Raw genomic sequence first — 17,193 nt, 5'->3', positions numbered from 1 at the left:
GCGGATGGAGTCGCGAGCGAAAGCTAGTATTATATATTTCCAGGATTCTTAATATGGTTTGTCTAAATAAGAGAACTATTGTTACAAAATCAAAACCTTCCAAACGACATAAAGGAAGGAAATAGGATAAGAAACAATAAAATACTAGTTTAGGCATATATAAGTCTTATTTATGTACTTGTTAACATTTTACTTAAGTATGAACATAGAAATAGTTTAATACCATATAGGCTCAATGCACGCAAGACAGACAGAAAATAAGACAAGAATTATCATAATAATAGTATGATGTGCATTCACATGACACATCGTCTGCGTCCGCGACATTTGGCTCATTGTTAGCGATGCCATCAATTATATTATTCCTAGTAAACACCAATAAGGACAGCGGTATGAATATGCAATATCGCCGCGAGATCCGAAACAGGTCTTTATCGGGGGCTGCCACCCTGTCACATAGACTAAGATCGAGTGCCGTTGAGGAGATTTTAATGGAATACACGCTATGCACTAGCAAAATGGCAACGTTTATTTGTTTACATACGTCTGCATATCCTTTATTTTGAAAGAGTAAAGTAAAAACAAGCTAAGGGAATAGTGTAGTTACAGTCGGCCAAGGACCAACACTAGAATATATGCAGATACGTTAGCGGTGTTGAAAAAGATACATGTTCACTGCTTGAAGGATTTATAATTCGGATATAGTTAGTTATAGATATGGTTTATATGTAGTTTAACGAGCGTTACGAAAGAAACAACCTTTGTGATACTCAATAATATATGCATTATCCCTGATTCGCAGCTGCTGTTTTTGGTTAATAAAAAAATACAGTATTTTTGCATTTCAGCGCCATCTATTGATGATTTTAAAACTTCTTTTCGGAAAGGTCACAAACCACAAAGCAGAATACATTCATTTATTATAGTTTCAAATATTTCTAAGAGATGTCTCTGCAATTATTTTTTTTCTGGATTAATTAATTTAATCATCAATTTATAATATACGTATTCAATCTTTGACGTATTACAAAAAAATAATAATTTTTGAAAACGTGGGTTTGTTTTTAATACAAAATTAAATGTACTTTTCTCAAAATGAAAAAAGAATATAGTGTTACTTTTTCACGATAAAAATAAATAGAACTAGTTTCAAATTAATGTACATACACAACACAGATAGTAAAACAATAATAAAAAATAGTAAACCCAAGACTCTTTTTTGTATTAGTCTATCTTATGTATTTTTGGAACAAAAGGAATGGGTCTGATTATATTGGTCGGGCTGATACCGTGCACTCACTCCCGGCCGCTATCCCACTACTGCCCGATACGGGGACTTTTGGCTGCTGGGTTTCCCCCCTGGCCCGGTTCGCCCCTCCTTAGTTAACCTGCAACTTCCAGACTCCTCCGGATGTTCCATATCAATACCGGGCTTAGTGTGGACGTCCAGTCAACATGAGCCACACGGCACCAGGACTCCCGACCTCAAACCATCCTCCAAGCCCGACCTCCGAGCAGCCGGATTACAGGAGACGCCACGCTCCCAGTCGACAAACGTAGTGAAAATATGCATTCATTTATACGTGACCGTAGTTCGATTCTGTTTCGTTCGAATGAAAATATTTTCTCATCGTATTGTAATTTTTGAAAACATTTTTTCCTTAAATCTAGTAACGTTTTCAGATATTCACAAACAGTTTTTATAAGATGTTATTTCTATTTAAGTTGTGAATGTTATAAACTACAAGATAAATTACAAGATAAAAAATAAACTAATCTAATTTTAACAAACTATAAATATTACTTGCTTCCAAATAAATTTAATAATAGTGCCATCTATGTGAGAATTGTTAAAACTCGTCAAAACTACCACGAATTCACTGATTATTTTCATATTCTTTTATAGATGGCGTGGCTGTAAAGCCATTAAATATTTTTTTTTTACAAATTAAAACAAAACATGAGAAATAAAAAAGTAAATAAATGAGTAATTCCAGCATTATACAAAAAAATAGTACAAAAAAAAAATAAAAAAAAAATAATCAAGATCTGAAAACCGAACCGAACTACGGTCCTATAAATGAATGCATATTTTCACTACGTTTGTCGACTGGGAGCGTGGCGTCTCCTGTAATCCGGCTGCTCGGAGGTCGGGCTTGGAGGATGGTTTGAGGTCGGGAGTCCTGGTGCCGTGTGGCTCATGTTGACTGGACGTCCACACTAAGCCCGGTATTGATATGGAACATCCGGAGGAGTCTGGAAGTTGCAGGTTAACTAAGGAGGGGCGAACCGGGCCAGGGGGGAAACCCAGCAGCCAAAAGTCCCCGTATCGGGCAGTAGTGGGATAGCGGCCGGGAGTGAGTGCACGGTATCAGCCCGACCAATATAACCAGACCCATTCCTTTTGTTCCAAAAACCTATGTCCAATTAACCAACATACATTATCTCAATCTAACATTCTTTTATAACAATTCAATTAATTACATTTTTTTACACACTTATTACACACTTATTACGCAAATAAAATCAACAAAGCATAGTTTTTAAAATCGTCGTAATTACGTATTACATATAAAAATCGTCAGCATCAATGCACAGCTTTTATTGCTGTTTACTTTTCGTTTTGTCTAGATTAAAGCATAGATAGCATAAATATATTTAGACATAAATACGTCTATCTAGATATAATGAGCCAAAAAAGGAAAGATAAGTTTTTGTTCATAAGATTAATTCTGTATTCAGACAGCAGCAGGTCGGAGCGCTCTCCAAGACTCGAGTGGGCAACGCAATGAGCAGCCCACTTACACATTGTAACAAACCACTCGAAAATATCCCAACAGAAAAATATTTCCATTCGTTACTTGAATCAAGATTTGTAATTTACCTTTAACTTGAAACTTACTATAGATATTTTATATTATAAATAATAATTGTATAACACTAAGTTCATACATTTTTATCAACATTTAAAATTAGGAAAACAATTTTATGTCAAAACGATTATTTGCTATTTTTTTTCGCCAGGGTTACGCATTTGAATTAAGATATCAATGCGATAGACTTAAACGTTAAACTATGACAACATTAAAAAAATTGGCCATCCTGCATTTGAATTTTATTTATAAAGTGGACAAATAGTTGTAATAAATATAATAAAAATGTCGATAACCTAATCTAATGAGTAATTAAACCTTCAATTGATGTGACAAAAGATAAGGAAAGTCGTCATAGTACATAGTTAATCATGTTACCTCTCACTTTATAGATTATCACATTAAAATACATAACATAAAATTTAATACATTCATTAAAATCATTTAAGAACTTTCACTTCTGAAATCTTTATCGTGATAACCTATAATTAACTTTTCAAAAACTTTATTTTTTAAACTTACCTTTTAATTATTGCACACTAAAACTATGTAACTATACAATTTAACACTAAAACTATCCAATACTATCGTAAATATTGTTTTGCTGTTTTAATTTTACAGTCAGAAGAAACTATTAACTTAACAATATGAAAAAAATAAATTCACTAAAATCTCATAACTCGCCAGGCGCCAGTTATGTTTGACAGTTTGTTTTTTAATTGCATCGACAAAGGCTAAGATATCGTATATAATCAGCCAAGTGAAATTATCCACAAATGAAAACATAATTTATTTCTAATACAATCCAAACGAATAGAAATAGAAAATTAGATTAATAATTAAAACATAACTGTAACTGCATTTCAAACAATTTTATCTTAAAAATTAAATTAACTAACATAAAGTTTATTGCATTGTAAAAAGTTAATTAATTAAATTAGAAAACTCGTAAGTGTGTTTAAATATCCTAAACACATACGAGTAACAAATGTAGAGCAAAGTGTATTGACCTAAGGTTCAAAAGAGGTTAATAAACTATTTATTAGAAAGACTGGCAACTAATAAACGTCTAAAAAAAAATATTTTAAAAATACCCTAAAATTATTTTGGAACAGTCGTCATAGTTACGAAATATTTGAAGGAATTTAGAAAAATTGAAGATTGACACGGACCTAGCGTTTTTTGTCTCGAAAAAATTGAATATTACAAAAATAAATGATGCTTGGTGATGAAGAAATAAAAGAAAGTAGCCTCATGAGACCCGGCGACGAGATTATAAGGTTTGATATTCAATTATTTCCCGAAACAAAAGGCCGACTCGACCATATTGATTTATATTTATTTTGTTCATTTTATTTAACAATTGTAATTTGTTGCAGCATCCATGAAGTTTGTTTAACTGATAAATTTTATAAAAAAGATTTGGGATTTGGGAATGAAGCACTTTTTACCACTTCTTCTAAGAACGAAGTAAGTTTTCAGATTTATAATGCCTATAGAATTTTATGGTATTTTTGAATGGTTATATATCCATTATTAATACTTTTTTTTATTAAACACTAATTCGTTTCAATAATTCATACAGAGGTTATTACTATAAGCAAAAGGGCCCAGTCTTTTTATAAAGGCTGTAGAAATAACTAGCAATTTTGCATCCAACTAAGAAAAATACGATTCTGCCTTTCTCGCCTCGCTGGAGGCACTGTCGCACCTATGTTTTTAATTTATTAACCACCAGTCATTTTTTTTAAAAGACGGTAACCTGAAATTTTTGGTTACACCTTTAGCCTATGGACAAGCGAAGCGAAGAAGGAACGCAGAGTTAGCTCCGTATAATGACCCTATTACGGTTAACCACCGTAATCAACAAATTATGTGTCAGTTTTATAAAAAATGACGCGTTTTATGTATGACCTTGACGCAGCATGTCAAGTAACGTCATATCGTGAAACCATTGTCAACCGCTTTCGTTGCGCGTGCGTTTCGCTATGTATGCGGCCTTAACCAACTAGATAAATTACCAATTTCGAATGGTAGTTTTGTTTGGGTTTTGGTAGAGTCGCATTATGATTGTTGTATGATTTATAGTTGGAGGTACCTCGTTTCCTTCGCGATGGCTTCTATCCTGAGGGTTCAGAGCAGCAGGCAAGGTTCGCATGGACGGAGGAAGATGGGAACATCGCTGCTCTCGTCTCCGAGCCGGGATTCGGGACTACAGGACAGACGACATTCGGCAAAGATCTGGATGTGCAGTTGAAGACTGATATGGTAATTACTTTAGGGAAATACCACACGGGCGATGCGGCAATAATGACGCCGTATGGGCTGACTTTTACAACTTTGACTTATACAATCCAGTTAGTTGTTCATGTTTCTTACACCTGCAATAATTTTACATTGTGAAAACAATAAGTGATAAATATTTTTATATATGATAAGGTGGTAAGCATTCAAGTGGATACCAGAAATCGCCGAAATGCGAAGTAACCGCCGCTCATAGATATCTGCAATTTCATATGTCGTACCTAACGACTTTTGCTACGCTGCTTTTTGTTTTTCTTATTTTTAGAAGAAAAGTACGAGCTCTGTGTTCGAGTCGTCATTGAGTAAGAAAGTACATGCAGAGTCATCAATAGTTTCCTCTACTTCTACGTCGAATACAGGTAATTTATTCATCGATCATTGTACTCTGCTTTCCTTAAGATGTGCCTCTAAGCTTCATTCCTCCAGCCTTTCTCATCTGGTCTTCCATCTATACTTTTATTCTAATGTAATAAAGATGATTGTATTTTTGTATGTATTGAAATAACTCAAAAACTACTGGGTCGAGTTCAAAATTTTTTCACCATTAAAAAGCTACTTTATCGCCGAGTAACAGAGGAACATAGGCTGGCTATGTTTTTAAATTAAACGTGGACGAACTCGCGAGAAATTAATTATTCGAACAAGCAAACAGTTAAAAGATGGTTAATAAGTGATTTATTGATTACTAGCTGTTGCTTGCAAAATTCTCCCAGGTTCAATTAAAAAAAATAGCCTATGTTACTCGCTAATAACGTATCTTTCTAATGGTGAAAGAATTTTTTAAATCGGCCTATTAGTTTTTGAGTTCTTTCAATACATACAAAAATACAAATATTTCCTCATTATGACATTAGTATAGATTAATTGATAGGACTTTAATTTAATTATTCTATACTAAATAGTGTATTTTTTATATTTGTGTAGGAAAATACAACCAGACCGCGTGTAAGATAGACAAGGCGGACCCTCGCTCCAGGTATCATTACGTGAAATATGTGAAGAGACACGGACGGACTGTCAAGCTGTGGGAGTGTGGGATATGTAAGTACTTATTAATAAAAAAAAAAACTAACTAGTTCCTATAAAATGTATTGTCATATGATTAATTAATCCTGTCTGAAATTGGTTTATTGCAACCAAAACAATTTAACTTATAAACAAAATGAATTTTTATTTTATTTTTGTTCTTCGAGATTATCCTCTACGTCTATGCCAAATTTAATCGTCATCCGTTCAGTCGTTAAGGCTACAAACTCTAACAAACATCCATCCATCTAAACTTATGCATTTATGATAGTTCATAGGAATACATTTTTTCGACTTTACCAATTACCATACAAAAGTGCTAATTTTGTGGCTGGAGTCAGGCAGCCGCGACTTCCAGCACCAGTACACGTTGATGCGCCACTTGCCGACGCACACGGACGAGCGCAACTTCCACTGCGCCGCGTGCGGCAAGAGCTTCCGCCAGCTCTCCACGCTCAGCCAGCACCGCGCCATCCACTCCGCCGACAGGCCGTACGCTTGCGAGGTCAATAACTGCAATGTTCTGTCGTTATCGTTAATGGAACAGGAGTGCTGTGTGCTGCTAACACCAAATTTATTACAGTAGTAACTATAGCAGCGTTTACCAATTTAACACTTAACACTTAACTCTAAAATGCATGATGATGCATTTATAGATCTGACTGATTGAAAGATAATTTTTTTCTTTTTGTTCCCTTAATCTGTGTTCAATTTACTACACGTTTCAATTTATGGTACGTAAAATTAAAAAAAAATCGTGCATTTAAGGGTTAAGGAGGATAATTCATAGAATATGGGAGCATAAAAAATTAAGAAATATTAATGCATGGCACATAAAATACGGGAAACACTACAGAGGCTCTAGTAAGTCTCTACTTATACCTAATTAGAAGTACATGAATAAAATTAGACAGAATTAGGATATTCGATTTGTGATAACGCTAATATAACCAGTCTCTGTTTATTTCTATAATTTTTTCTTCTACTTTTCTACTAGGAAGTTATAGAATAGAGGGTTTTTCAAAATATGCAATTTTGTTCAACTGTTTATCCTTAGTTTACAATATTACTGAACAATCGTGTTATTCGTACTTAAACCAGGTGTGCAATAAGACTTTCAACCGCGTGTCGACGTTGATCTCCCATCGCAAGACACATTCCGACGAGAAGCCCTACAAGTGTCACATCTGTCCCAAAGGATTCCATCAGAAAGGTTCCCTTCCTAGATCCTTATTCCCTTCATTATTCTTATTTCACCATACTCTTTTTAACACCACATATTCACTGTTTGAATCGTTATCCTATTCCTATAATGTAAATCCAATCCATCCAATCCAATTCGATAAATATTCGATATGCTTTTTAATTTTGAATGAATTCGATGTTTTAGGAAATCTACGCAACCATCTGTTCACGCATACCAACGAGAGACCGTATAGATGCAATATTTGCTTCAAAGGATTCAACCAGCAGTCGAACCTCGTGTGTCACAAGAATAAGGTAATTATTGTAGTTCTTTTACCTTTATTTTCATTTATAGAAATGAAACAGAATGTCTAGTGAATGCACATGTAGAAAAATTTGCCAACGTTCGAGAGACTAAAAATTAACTTAGTACTAAGATAAACATTTCTTAATATATGTTTTTTATTTTTAGTTACTAATTACTTTTTCTATGTTATGATAACATCTAGAAATACTAAGTACATTTTACTATCACACTAATATTATAAATATTAAAGTTCGTTGGATAGATGGATATTTCTTAGAAGATACTCCGTAACTCCTCAATGGATTTCGATGAAATTTGGCACAGATGTAGAACATAGTCTAATAAAACAAATAAGCTTTTTTTAATTCTGAGGAACTAGTATTAGTGATGTAATGTTAGGTATAAATCCAGGCGCATCCAGACGACACGAGCAGCGCCGCCAGCCCCGACGTGCGCCCGCAGAGACCCGCCGCCGACACGCAGCCTGACTCTACCAGGTCAGATAAAATATCTTTTACAAAATTACACTAATAATTGTTACTTAATAGCTAAAACATAGAATAATTGATGTTTTCACTGGTGTAGTCAAATTCAATAGAATTGAGAAACCATTGTACACAAAGTACTGTTAAAAGACTATCACAGACTGAACAGACCATGTTTCTATAATCACTTTAAATGTTCTCCAAAATTAATCCATAAACAAATCATAGTATAGAAATGTGTAAATAAAATTTTTATTTCCATTATATTCTATTAAGAGCGTAGGTGGCTCCGTGGTTTAAGCACTTAACGTGTAATCTACAGGTCTTGGGTTCGAATCCCGCCGTACCAATGTGATTTTCGATTTTTCGAATTTTCATATGTACATAATTTACCCGATGTTCTTACGGTGAAGGAAAACATCGTGATCCCTGCAAATATCGGCGAAGAAATTCAAAGATATATGTGAAGTCAAACAACCCGCACTTGGCCAGCATGGTTGACTATGGCCTAGTCACCCCTTTTTAGAGTAGGCTCCAAGCCCCTCGGTGGGGACATGTAGTGAGCTGGTGATGATGATGATGATATTCTATTAGCCATTAAAATTTATGGATTTGCTGAAGAACCCCAAAATTTGGAAAACTTAATTAATCAATCCCAAACAGATGCAGAAACTAACAACAATAAGATCCTATATGAATATCAAAAACATTAAAATTTCAGACAAACGAACGAGCATTGCGAAGTTACCTCAACTGTAGGTCCCTTTTTACCAGCAGTGGAAACTCCGTCTTCCACTTGGAACCCCAAAGATAACTTCTGGTCGGTACCCAAGTATTTCCCGGACCCGATAGACGCGTGGTGCTACACCAACCCCATGACTTGGAACGGAGGAGGCGTGATTGTGGATCAGATCAAGACTTACCACATGGGAGTTGCTTTGGCCACCAGACAGACACCCTTCGCACTCCTCAAACCTGAGAAAGGTGCTCCTGTTCTTGTTAAAGTCGTTGATACAAAACTTCCTGGAGGGAAACAGGTTCGTGAATTTGTCAATTTGTGTAAATTATAATTCACTAGCTGTTGCTTGCGACTTCATCCGCGTGAAATTAAAAAATAATAAAAAAAATAGACTATGTTACTCACTGATAACGTAACTTTTGATAGTAAAATTTTTGAAATGGGCTCAGTAGTTTTCGAGTTTTTTTAATACATACTAAAGTACTAATCTTTGTAATGTTAGTATAGATTTCGTTACAGTGAAAAAGGTTCCATTAACAGTTTCAATAAGTATCATTCTTTTTCCATACAAACAAAGTTATCTTATTTCTACTCGTGTACTAATAAACTAAATTTGTTGAAAATACGAAGACTGATCTTCTGACAGAATCTCAAGTTCAGAAGATTTTCATCAAAATAATTATATTTGTATTTGTATATTGTCTGTAGATGTTGGTGCCGGCGACCGCTGCAGACTTGAGAGACGGCGGCAAGATTATTGTGAAGAATGAGGACAATTGCAGTACTCAGGTGAAGTATAAAAGTATTAGTCCTCCATCCATGGACAAATTGTAAAGGCGTCCATCATGAACGTCTCTAGCTACCCCCCTCTTTAAAAATCTAATAATACCACATCTTTGAAAGTAGCCCCTCTATATCATAGTATATATCAAGGGCTGGCGATAAAGATACTGTCGGTGCTTCTTTCGGTGAAAGAACTACAAATAAAGGTTTATCGAAAAATATAAAAAAAAAAACAGTCATTAAATGTAGAGCATTGAGATATGCTTTGGAAGTTTTAATACTTTGATGCTCTGTGTACATTTATATCAAGCCTTTGCTGCTTCGGAGTTGACAATAACTTGGACTTTGTGGTGACTATTTTAGGAGGTGGAGGTGCAGGTGGGGGGAGGCGGTGTGGGAGGTGTGGGAGGTGTGGGAGGTGGTGCGGGGGGAGGTGGCGGTGCGGGCGCGGTGCAGATCCGCGTGCCGGTGGTGGCGACGGTGGTGCCGCGGCTGCAGGCGGGCGGGCGGCTGCAGCTCTGCGTGGAGGAGCCGCACCACGCGTACCACACCGCGCTCTCCACACACGGTAATATAACTAGTCCTTCATCTTACTTCATACTAATATTATAAATATGAAAGTTTAGATGCATGGATTGGGTGGATGTCTGTTAGAGTTTGTAGTCTAAACGGCTGAACGGATCTCAATGAAGTTTGTCCTAGATGTAGAGCATAGTCTGGATATTACACATAGGCTTTTTTTAATTCCACGCGAACGAAGTCGCGGGTGAAAGCTAGTAAAAAACTGGTACACATGAAGCAAATCTATTACGAGTAGCAAGACTTCTGGTCTTGGATAATATAATGGGCTTCTAACGTTTTCACTTAATTTGTCAAAGGAATAAAACTCGTGTTACGTAGTTCAGAAACGCTTGCCATAATGTTTTCGAACCAAAAATACTAACGAATGGTTGAACTCTGCTGGAAAACAAGCTATTAGAAAAGTAGAGTTACCCGAATTACATGTTGGTTAGACTTACTTTTAATTTCTGATGCAGCAATTAAGTTCTGCTTTCAGTTTGATGTTGAGAAGTCGTAACATAAGTTTGTAGAAGCAGTCAATTTGGTAAAAAGAAGAGTAAAAGTCTTAAAATGCCCTTATATAATTAATTGAAATTCTAGCTGGTGAAATCAACGTGGGTCCCTGCGTCAGTCATAGAACTGGACCCGAGAGTCCCAAAGTGCAGCGAACTGATGACACTTCTGACAGATTTGATGATCCCATGATACGATCAGGTATTACTGAATTCTTTACTGTTTATAGAAATAACATTAGTGCTAATGTATTCAATTTTAAATTTACTAATTGGTGTTTCTTGGTTACCTTTTCTAGTTTTTCATTTGCCACAAATTACCGTGTTTGATCGCTTTTTTTTTAAATCAAGCAAAAACTCATTTAAAATCATTATACGAACCATCATTGAACCAATATAAGTATACAGAAGACAGGCGTCAATTTAGGGCAATTTCACTTCTCGTCTGATGAGTATGTTGCTGGAGGCCTCATTTTAGTCATGTTTCCCTTCTCATCCTTTTCCTATAAGGCGAGGAGGGAAGGGAAGCTGGATTTGATGGTGGAGGAGCCTCATAGGAACCGAAATGTCTTTATGTGTGTCTCCTCCTGTCGATTAAGGGTAGGCAGCAGTCGCTTCGCAATTTTGGCGGATTTATTTGGCCTCTTGCTCGTTTGCCACATTATTATACAAAAAAGCTATCTGGAATCTAAAGCTTTAGAATCTCGCTAGGATGGTTTAATCTGCTCTTGTTACTTTGAGCTGGTTTTGGTTTTACCTTCGGGTTTGCTTTCAGTTTAGCATTCGGTTTCCCTATATCTTTTTCTTGTAGTTTAGGCTTTATGAGTGTTTTTCTATTTATCAATAAATGTCTTTACTTTGAATCTGGTTAGTTTAATATGTTTTGTAGTAACTTGTATGTGATGCGAGTGCTTGTACCAGGCGGCTGCAGGTCGGTGTGCGCGCTGCCGCCGCCCGCGCCCTCGCCGCCGCTGGACCTCATACCGATGGACTTGTTTGAACCCATCGAGTGTCTGCCCATGGGTTAGTTGAATACGTTTATTATATTAACAAATATACAGAAAAAATAATTAAGAAATGGGTATAGCAAACTAGAGGACCGTGGACAAAGGCTGGAATATACTAGACCAAGCCAAGGCCTACAAAAGGCTGTAGTGTTAGAGAAGTAGAAGCCATACACAAATAAGATAAATCATAAATTGTAAAGGATTCATTAGCACCGTGATAATTAAGGTAAGGTAGCTAATTTAAAGAAAAATGTAACTCGCCTTGCGACACAGTAAAAGGAAAAAAATAACTACACAATGATACAAATGTTTACTCTGATATGTTTTAAGGATATCACCCACTCTTTGTTTAAAGACCGCAAATTTTATTAAAACATGTCAAAATTAGTGAGAAAGTAGAAAGAAATAGAGAACCTGTTGTTAATGTGGTTAGTTCGAACTAGAATTACCTAAAAATTGTTTTTTGTTTTTGTGTTACTGTTAGGTTTATTAATGTACTGTTTTCCTTCAATAAACAAATTAAGATATTTATTTTTACTCCAATATATGTTTCTAAGTACTTTAGCATATTAAAAAACTATGATTAATTAATTTCCAGGGCCTCAGATCACAGCCGTGGACAACGTGCACCAGCCGCCGGGTTCTGACGACTCTGACATATTCATTGGTAGCTTTGAGGTTAGTGTGTTTTTTAAATTTAACCCTCATTTTAATTTACCACCCTTCTAAATCAAGTAAGGCTTTATTCTCATAGAAATCGTATGCCTTTATTTATTTGATTATCTTCATGATAGATTCTTAACGGAGTATATTTTTCAGGAAAGCATTCCACTCTCTGATTCCGATTAAAGCAAACCATACCAAGCTTTTTTTCATTGAACGCATGACCTTGAAGTATTCATTTTCTTACTTAGTATTAAGTAAAACTTTGTTATTTGATAATATACAAGGAATTTTATGTTTTGTGTTTTATTGGCTTAAAGAAACGATCTTATAAATATTAACAAATTTCGTTATGAAATACTAGCTTTCGTCCGCGACTACGTCCGAGTGCAGTTTAAAAAAAAACTTTATGTACTCGTTCAGACCATGCTCTACATCTGTGACAAATTTCATCGAAATCCATTCAAACGTTTAGGCTACAAACTCTAACGAACATCCATTTGTTTAAACTTTTGCATTTATAATATTAGTAAGATGAATATTGTAACGGACATGGAGAAGGCAATTCCTGTCTTTTATAACTGTTGATGCAACTCGATGATAGATGGCGATAGTTGTACGAATTGAAAAGATTTTAATGGTGTGAAGTAAATACGTCCCGGTTACAATGAATTGTTTATTTTATAACAACTTGTGTAGATCAAAGGTGTTTATATTAATTCTAAAGCAATTTACGATATCTGAAAGTATTAGAATCTTACTTTTTACAACTACATCATATAAGTATAAATTATAGAAATGCTATTTTTAAGTTCTGTAAATAAACTTGAACATTGATTGAATATATTATTAGTACTGTAATTTTAAATGTAAGATCATTGGACAGGAAATATCATTGCGGTTGTGTCCATTATAATTTAAATTACACATTTCAAACGTATTGTATTGCGCTTTGACGCGTCAATTTACAACTAATGACTAGTCAGAAACCGCAACAAAACAGAGAACTTTATACAGCGTTTAGAGTTGACTAGGAACGTTGGTGCAATAAAACGCGAATTACTCTGGACCAATTTTTTACCAAAGCCGAGCGCGTGCCCGGCACGTGAGTGAAAATATTAAAACTGGTGTCGGAGCTGACACGAGGCTTTTCCCACCAATAAATAGAGAAATCTTCTGATAGCCCTATTCTGTTTAACCACACATCATTAACAAACAAAACTCAACCTTATCTAATACACAGTTAAGTGCAAATTCATTTGTAGTGAAATCAAAACTACAACTAGTCTCATTTTTATTGGATTGCATCTAATTTCTTGGATGTTTAGGTTGATATTGCATTGTGTTGAATTCTATTTAAATTAGGGTTGCCCTCAATGGTCCAATACCGCCCCCGACGGTTATCGAATAATGCGTCGGCACGTGTGTACTGGCGCTTTTTTATCGAATTTTTATTTCGGCGTGCGAACTTAGAAGTGGCGTCCGCTGCAGACTTTGCCCTACAATGATCCATTGTGTACGACTTAGAAGATTTACGATAAAAATGTTCTCTCCTTAGCAACAGATCGAATTCAATTAAATGCTGTAAATGCAGTTGATTGTTTTAAATAATAATCAATGATACTTTCTCTTCTTATTTGTGTTATAATTCTTATATAAGAGAAATAATTCTACATCAAGTTATATATGAACATTTGCATTTTATTGAACTAAATATTGAAAAAGGTTAAAGAAATCTTATGGATGTTCCAAATATCACTCGTAGTTTGTTCTACTCCATATTCACATGAACATAGGTGCTTTTAAATCTAAAGTTATATGCAAATAAATAATTATAAAAAAAACATACAGACAAATTGAGTACCTCCAAGACGTCGGTCAAAAATATTAACAATGATTAAAGCTTGTTAATGATTTGTAACTCAAAATAAGCCTGTTAACAAATTTTATCATTAAAACTAACATAAAGTATAATTTCAATAAAATATCATTAAAACAAACAAACACGAGGCGAGAACTAATCCCACTCAAGGGACAATAGTCCCCTCAAATATCATTTCATATTTTGATTATGATATCAATGTCGCCCACTGCCAGTGCCCGGCTTTTTATATCCATTGTTGGATAATACACATATTAACCCATTAAAAGTCGCGTGCCGACATAATGTCATATTTCACACGTATAATGAAATTGTTGTATTTGTTATTAATGGATTTTTATTGTGAGAGTTAGTTTTTTATGTGTGAAAAGATCAGAGACGAATCGTTTATGTAAATTGTTATTGTAGTTTCGTTATGTCGAAGGAAATTAGGTTTTTTTTTAAAGATTTTACATTGCTTATAAAAAGTACTGGTAGTATCTGAGGACTTTTAGAAACTTTTTCACTACTGAATACTAGATGGCGTTAGTAGTAACAATTTTTACAAATCTGTAAATTCATATCCTTCTAACAAAAATTGTTATTGATTATGTTTATCTACTTTTCATACTAGTATTGTTTAAAAAATAACTTTTTTTACTAACCATTCAATAACCGTTCACCAAATACGACAATAAAATTCGACGACAACTCAGCAAATAAATATCGTAACATTAAGAACTCTTTTTTTACAATTGAAGCTAAAACTATTAAAATACCCAATTATAGAATACAGAAAGCGATGTCATAGCTCATTACTTGGCAACTGCATCGAATGTGTTCGGATTGAGATGTAGCTCCCATTGTAGGCGACGGGTGTAATCCGGTGCGCGCGGCGGTCACGTGGCCGACGGATGGACCCCTTAATTATGGAAACACTGACGAAGTGTGTCACATTTTTAGTAACCCTCCTTAAAGTTTGTTGAGGTTTTAGTTGTACAATTGTTAAATAGTCGAATGTTATATGAAAGAATTTGCTGTTGCGTGTATTCGTATGGATTTCGCTCGATGACCATGCATGTAGTTTTTTCAAAGAGACTACAATACCTTATTAGTAGAGTACTTTGTCGGTGGCAAGTGTAAAGACAGCTACATTTTATTTTAACTGTACAGTTGAAATTGTAGAAGTATGTGACTTGCTTGAATGGAAATAAATGTTACTTTCATACTCCAAAATGAATCATAATTGCAATTAGGGCAATCTTGTATTGTACAAATAATTTTAATCTTTAAAGGTATATTTGAAATATACAATTGATCTACGCTTCGAAATTATTGTTAGCTAACGTTAGTTTTTTGTAGAAATAAACACTAGAAAAAGTAAAAATATTACAATACATGTTTTGTTACATAGAAGGATTTTTCCGCTAAGAAATCTCAAAGGAAGTACGCGTTCGGTACCATTTCAAACGGCGAGATTTCAATTCGCCACAACTATTGCAATATGGAACTTTAAAAAATCAATCGCAGAGTCGGCTGCTAGCAGATTACGCCGCCATACGTCACGCATGGCTAGAGAGGCAAATTGTTCTCTAACCTGATTACAACTGCTAGTTCGACATTGTCTTCATTCCCTCCCCTTTACCCCCTTTTCCCTCCCAATTCGTATCCCGAGCCCCGTGGCTTTTAGGGTGCACTTGTTGTAGGTTATTGTTTAACTAGAAGTGCCTTTTTATTTAAACTTTTGATGCATAAGGGATTGGAAGCATACGTTTTATTTTGTTCCTTCTATTTATTTCTAAGGTTTTGATAGATGTGGAATTGCATATCTGGGGTTACATATTGGGGGTTGCATATTGTTACTCTGTTCTTTATACAGTATCTCTTTGCTAATGGTTTTATTTATTTTAAAGTATTTCGATTGTTAATTTCAAGCTGAGCGTCGAAAATGTATCCAAAAAAATATTCCTCAATCGTTTAAAATAAGGATAAAAGCATCAAACACTTCTGCCAATTCATTTCAAATACTAAACACAAAAATTAAATGTTTACTTGGCAATTTACATATTATAATGAATGATAACTTATCCAGTACTAAAAGATCTGTGATCGGTTTCAACTAGTTTTCTATATAAACTCATTATATTTCAATAGGCAACGAGGAGTTTTGAGTAATTCGGTTTGGATGTGGTTAGAAATCTCCCATTGTGCTTTTTATTCATTTATTATTTGATTGTTATTATTGATATGAAATATACGAAATTTTTTAAGTAAAAACGAATGTTGTAGTAATAGAAGATTTTTTGGAAATACTGCGTTAATGTAACATCGACGGAAATGTAACCAAAAGATTTCATATCTTGTTATATCTGTAGGTATATTTCGTCATTATGTACATAATAGAACACATAATTATTTCCATTTCGAAAATAACCTGCTGTGTAGGTAGAGCCAGATGTAGAGTACTAATTAAAATTGAAAAAGCTCGATCTTGAAAACTCTTACCTTTGTAATTTGTATATTAAAGTATACTTTAATGATGCTTGTACATAAGAGATACATTTTGATAGTAAATTGAATCACATGAGTGTTGTACATTACTACATAGTAAAATGCAAAGTTTCCCGTTGTCAGTCCCTATGTAAACTTAAATCTTTAGAACTATGCGACGGATTTTGATGCAGTTTTTTTAATATGTAGAGTGTTTCAAGGGGAAAGTTTATATGTAAAATATAATAGAGAAATACTCATAATTGAATTTCTAATGTGATGTAAATAAACACATTTTCCTGTCAGTGGTCGCTAAAATCTTTAATAGCCTTAATAAAAAGACTTTCTATTATTGTCAGTAATATAGTTTTCACTGGAAAACTAACCACTGGGTAAC

General features: G+C 34.6%; 1 protein-coding gene across 1 annotated transcript; it reads left to right on the top strand.

Annotated features, from left to right (window-relative positions):
* The first annotated feature begins 3,988 nt into the window (after positions 1–3,988).
* Positions 3,989–12,740, top strand: LOC106105396. Its single transcript, XM_013285690.1, has 16 exons — positions 3,989–4,153; positions 4,253–4,343; positions 4,962–5,141; positions 5,443–5,536; positions 6,102–6,218; positions 6,545–6,708; positions 7,305–7,416; positions 7,594–7,703; positions 8,107–8,192; positions 8,902–9,217; positions 9,628–9,727; positions 10,136–10,270; positions 10,864–10,977; positions 11,697–11,798; positions 12,381–12,460; positions 12,602–12,740. Exons 1-16 carry the CDS (start codon positions 4,089–4,091, stop codon positions 12,629–12,631), a joined length of 1,896 nt encoding a protein of 631 aa, XP_013141144.1. The 5' UTR covers positions 3,989–4,088; the 3' UTR covers positions 12,632–12,740.
* The last annotated feature ends 4,453 nt before the right edge of the window (positions 12,741–17,193 follow it).

The sequence above is a fragment of the Papilio polytes genome, unplaced genomic scaffold (genome assembly GCF_000836215.1).
Source record: "Papilio polytes unplaced genomic scaffold, Ppol_1.0 DF822845.1, whole genome shotgun sequence".
In the NCBI taxonomy this organism is placed as follows: Eukaryota; Metazoa; Arthropoda; class Insecta; order Lepidoptera; family Papilionidae; genus Papilio; species Papilio polytes.
This window is presented reverse-complemented; position numbering and strand designations above follow the sequence as displayed.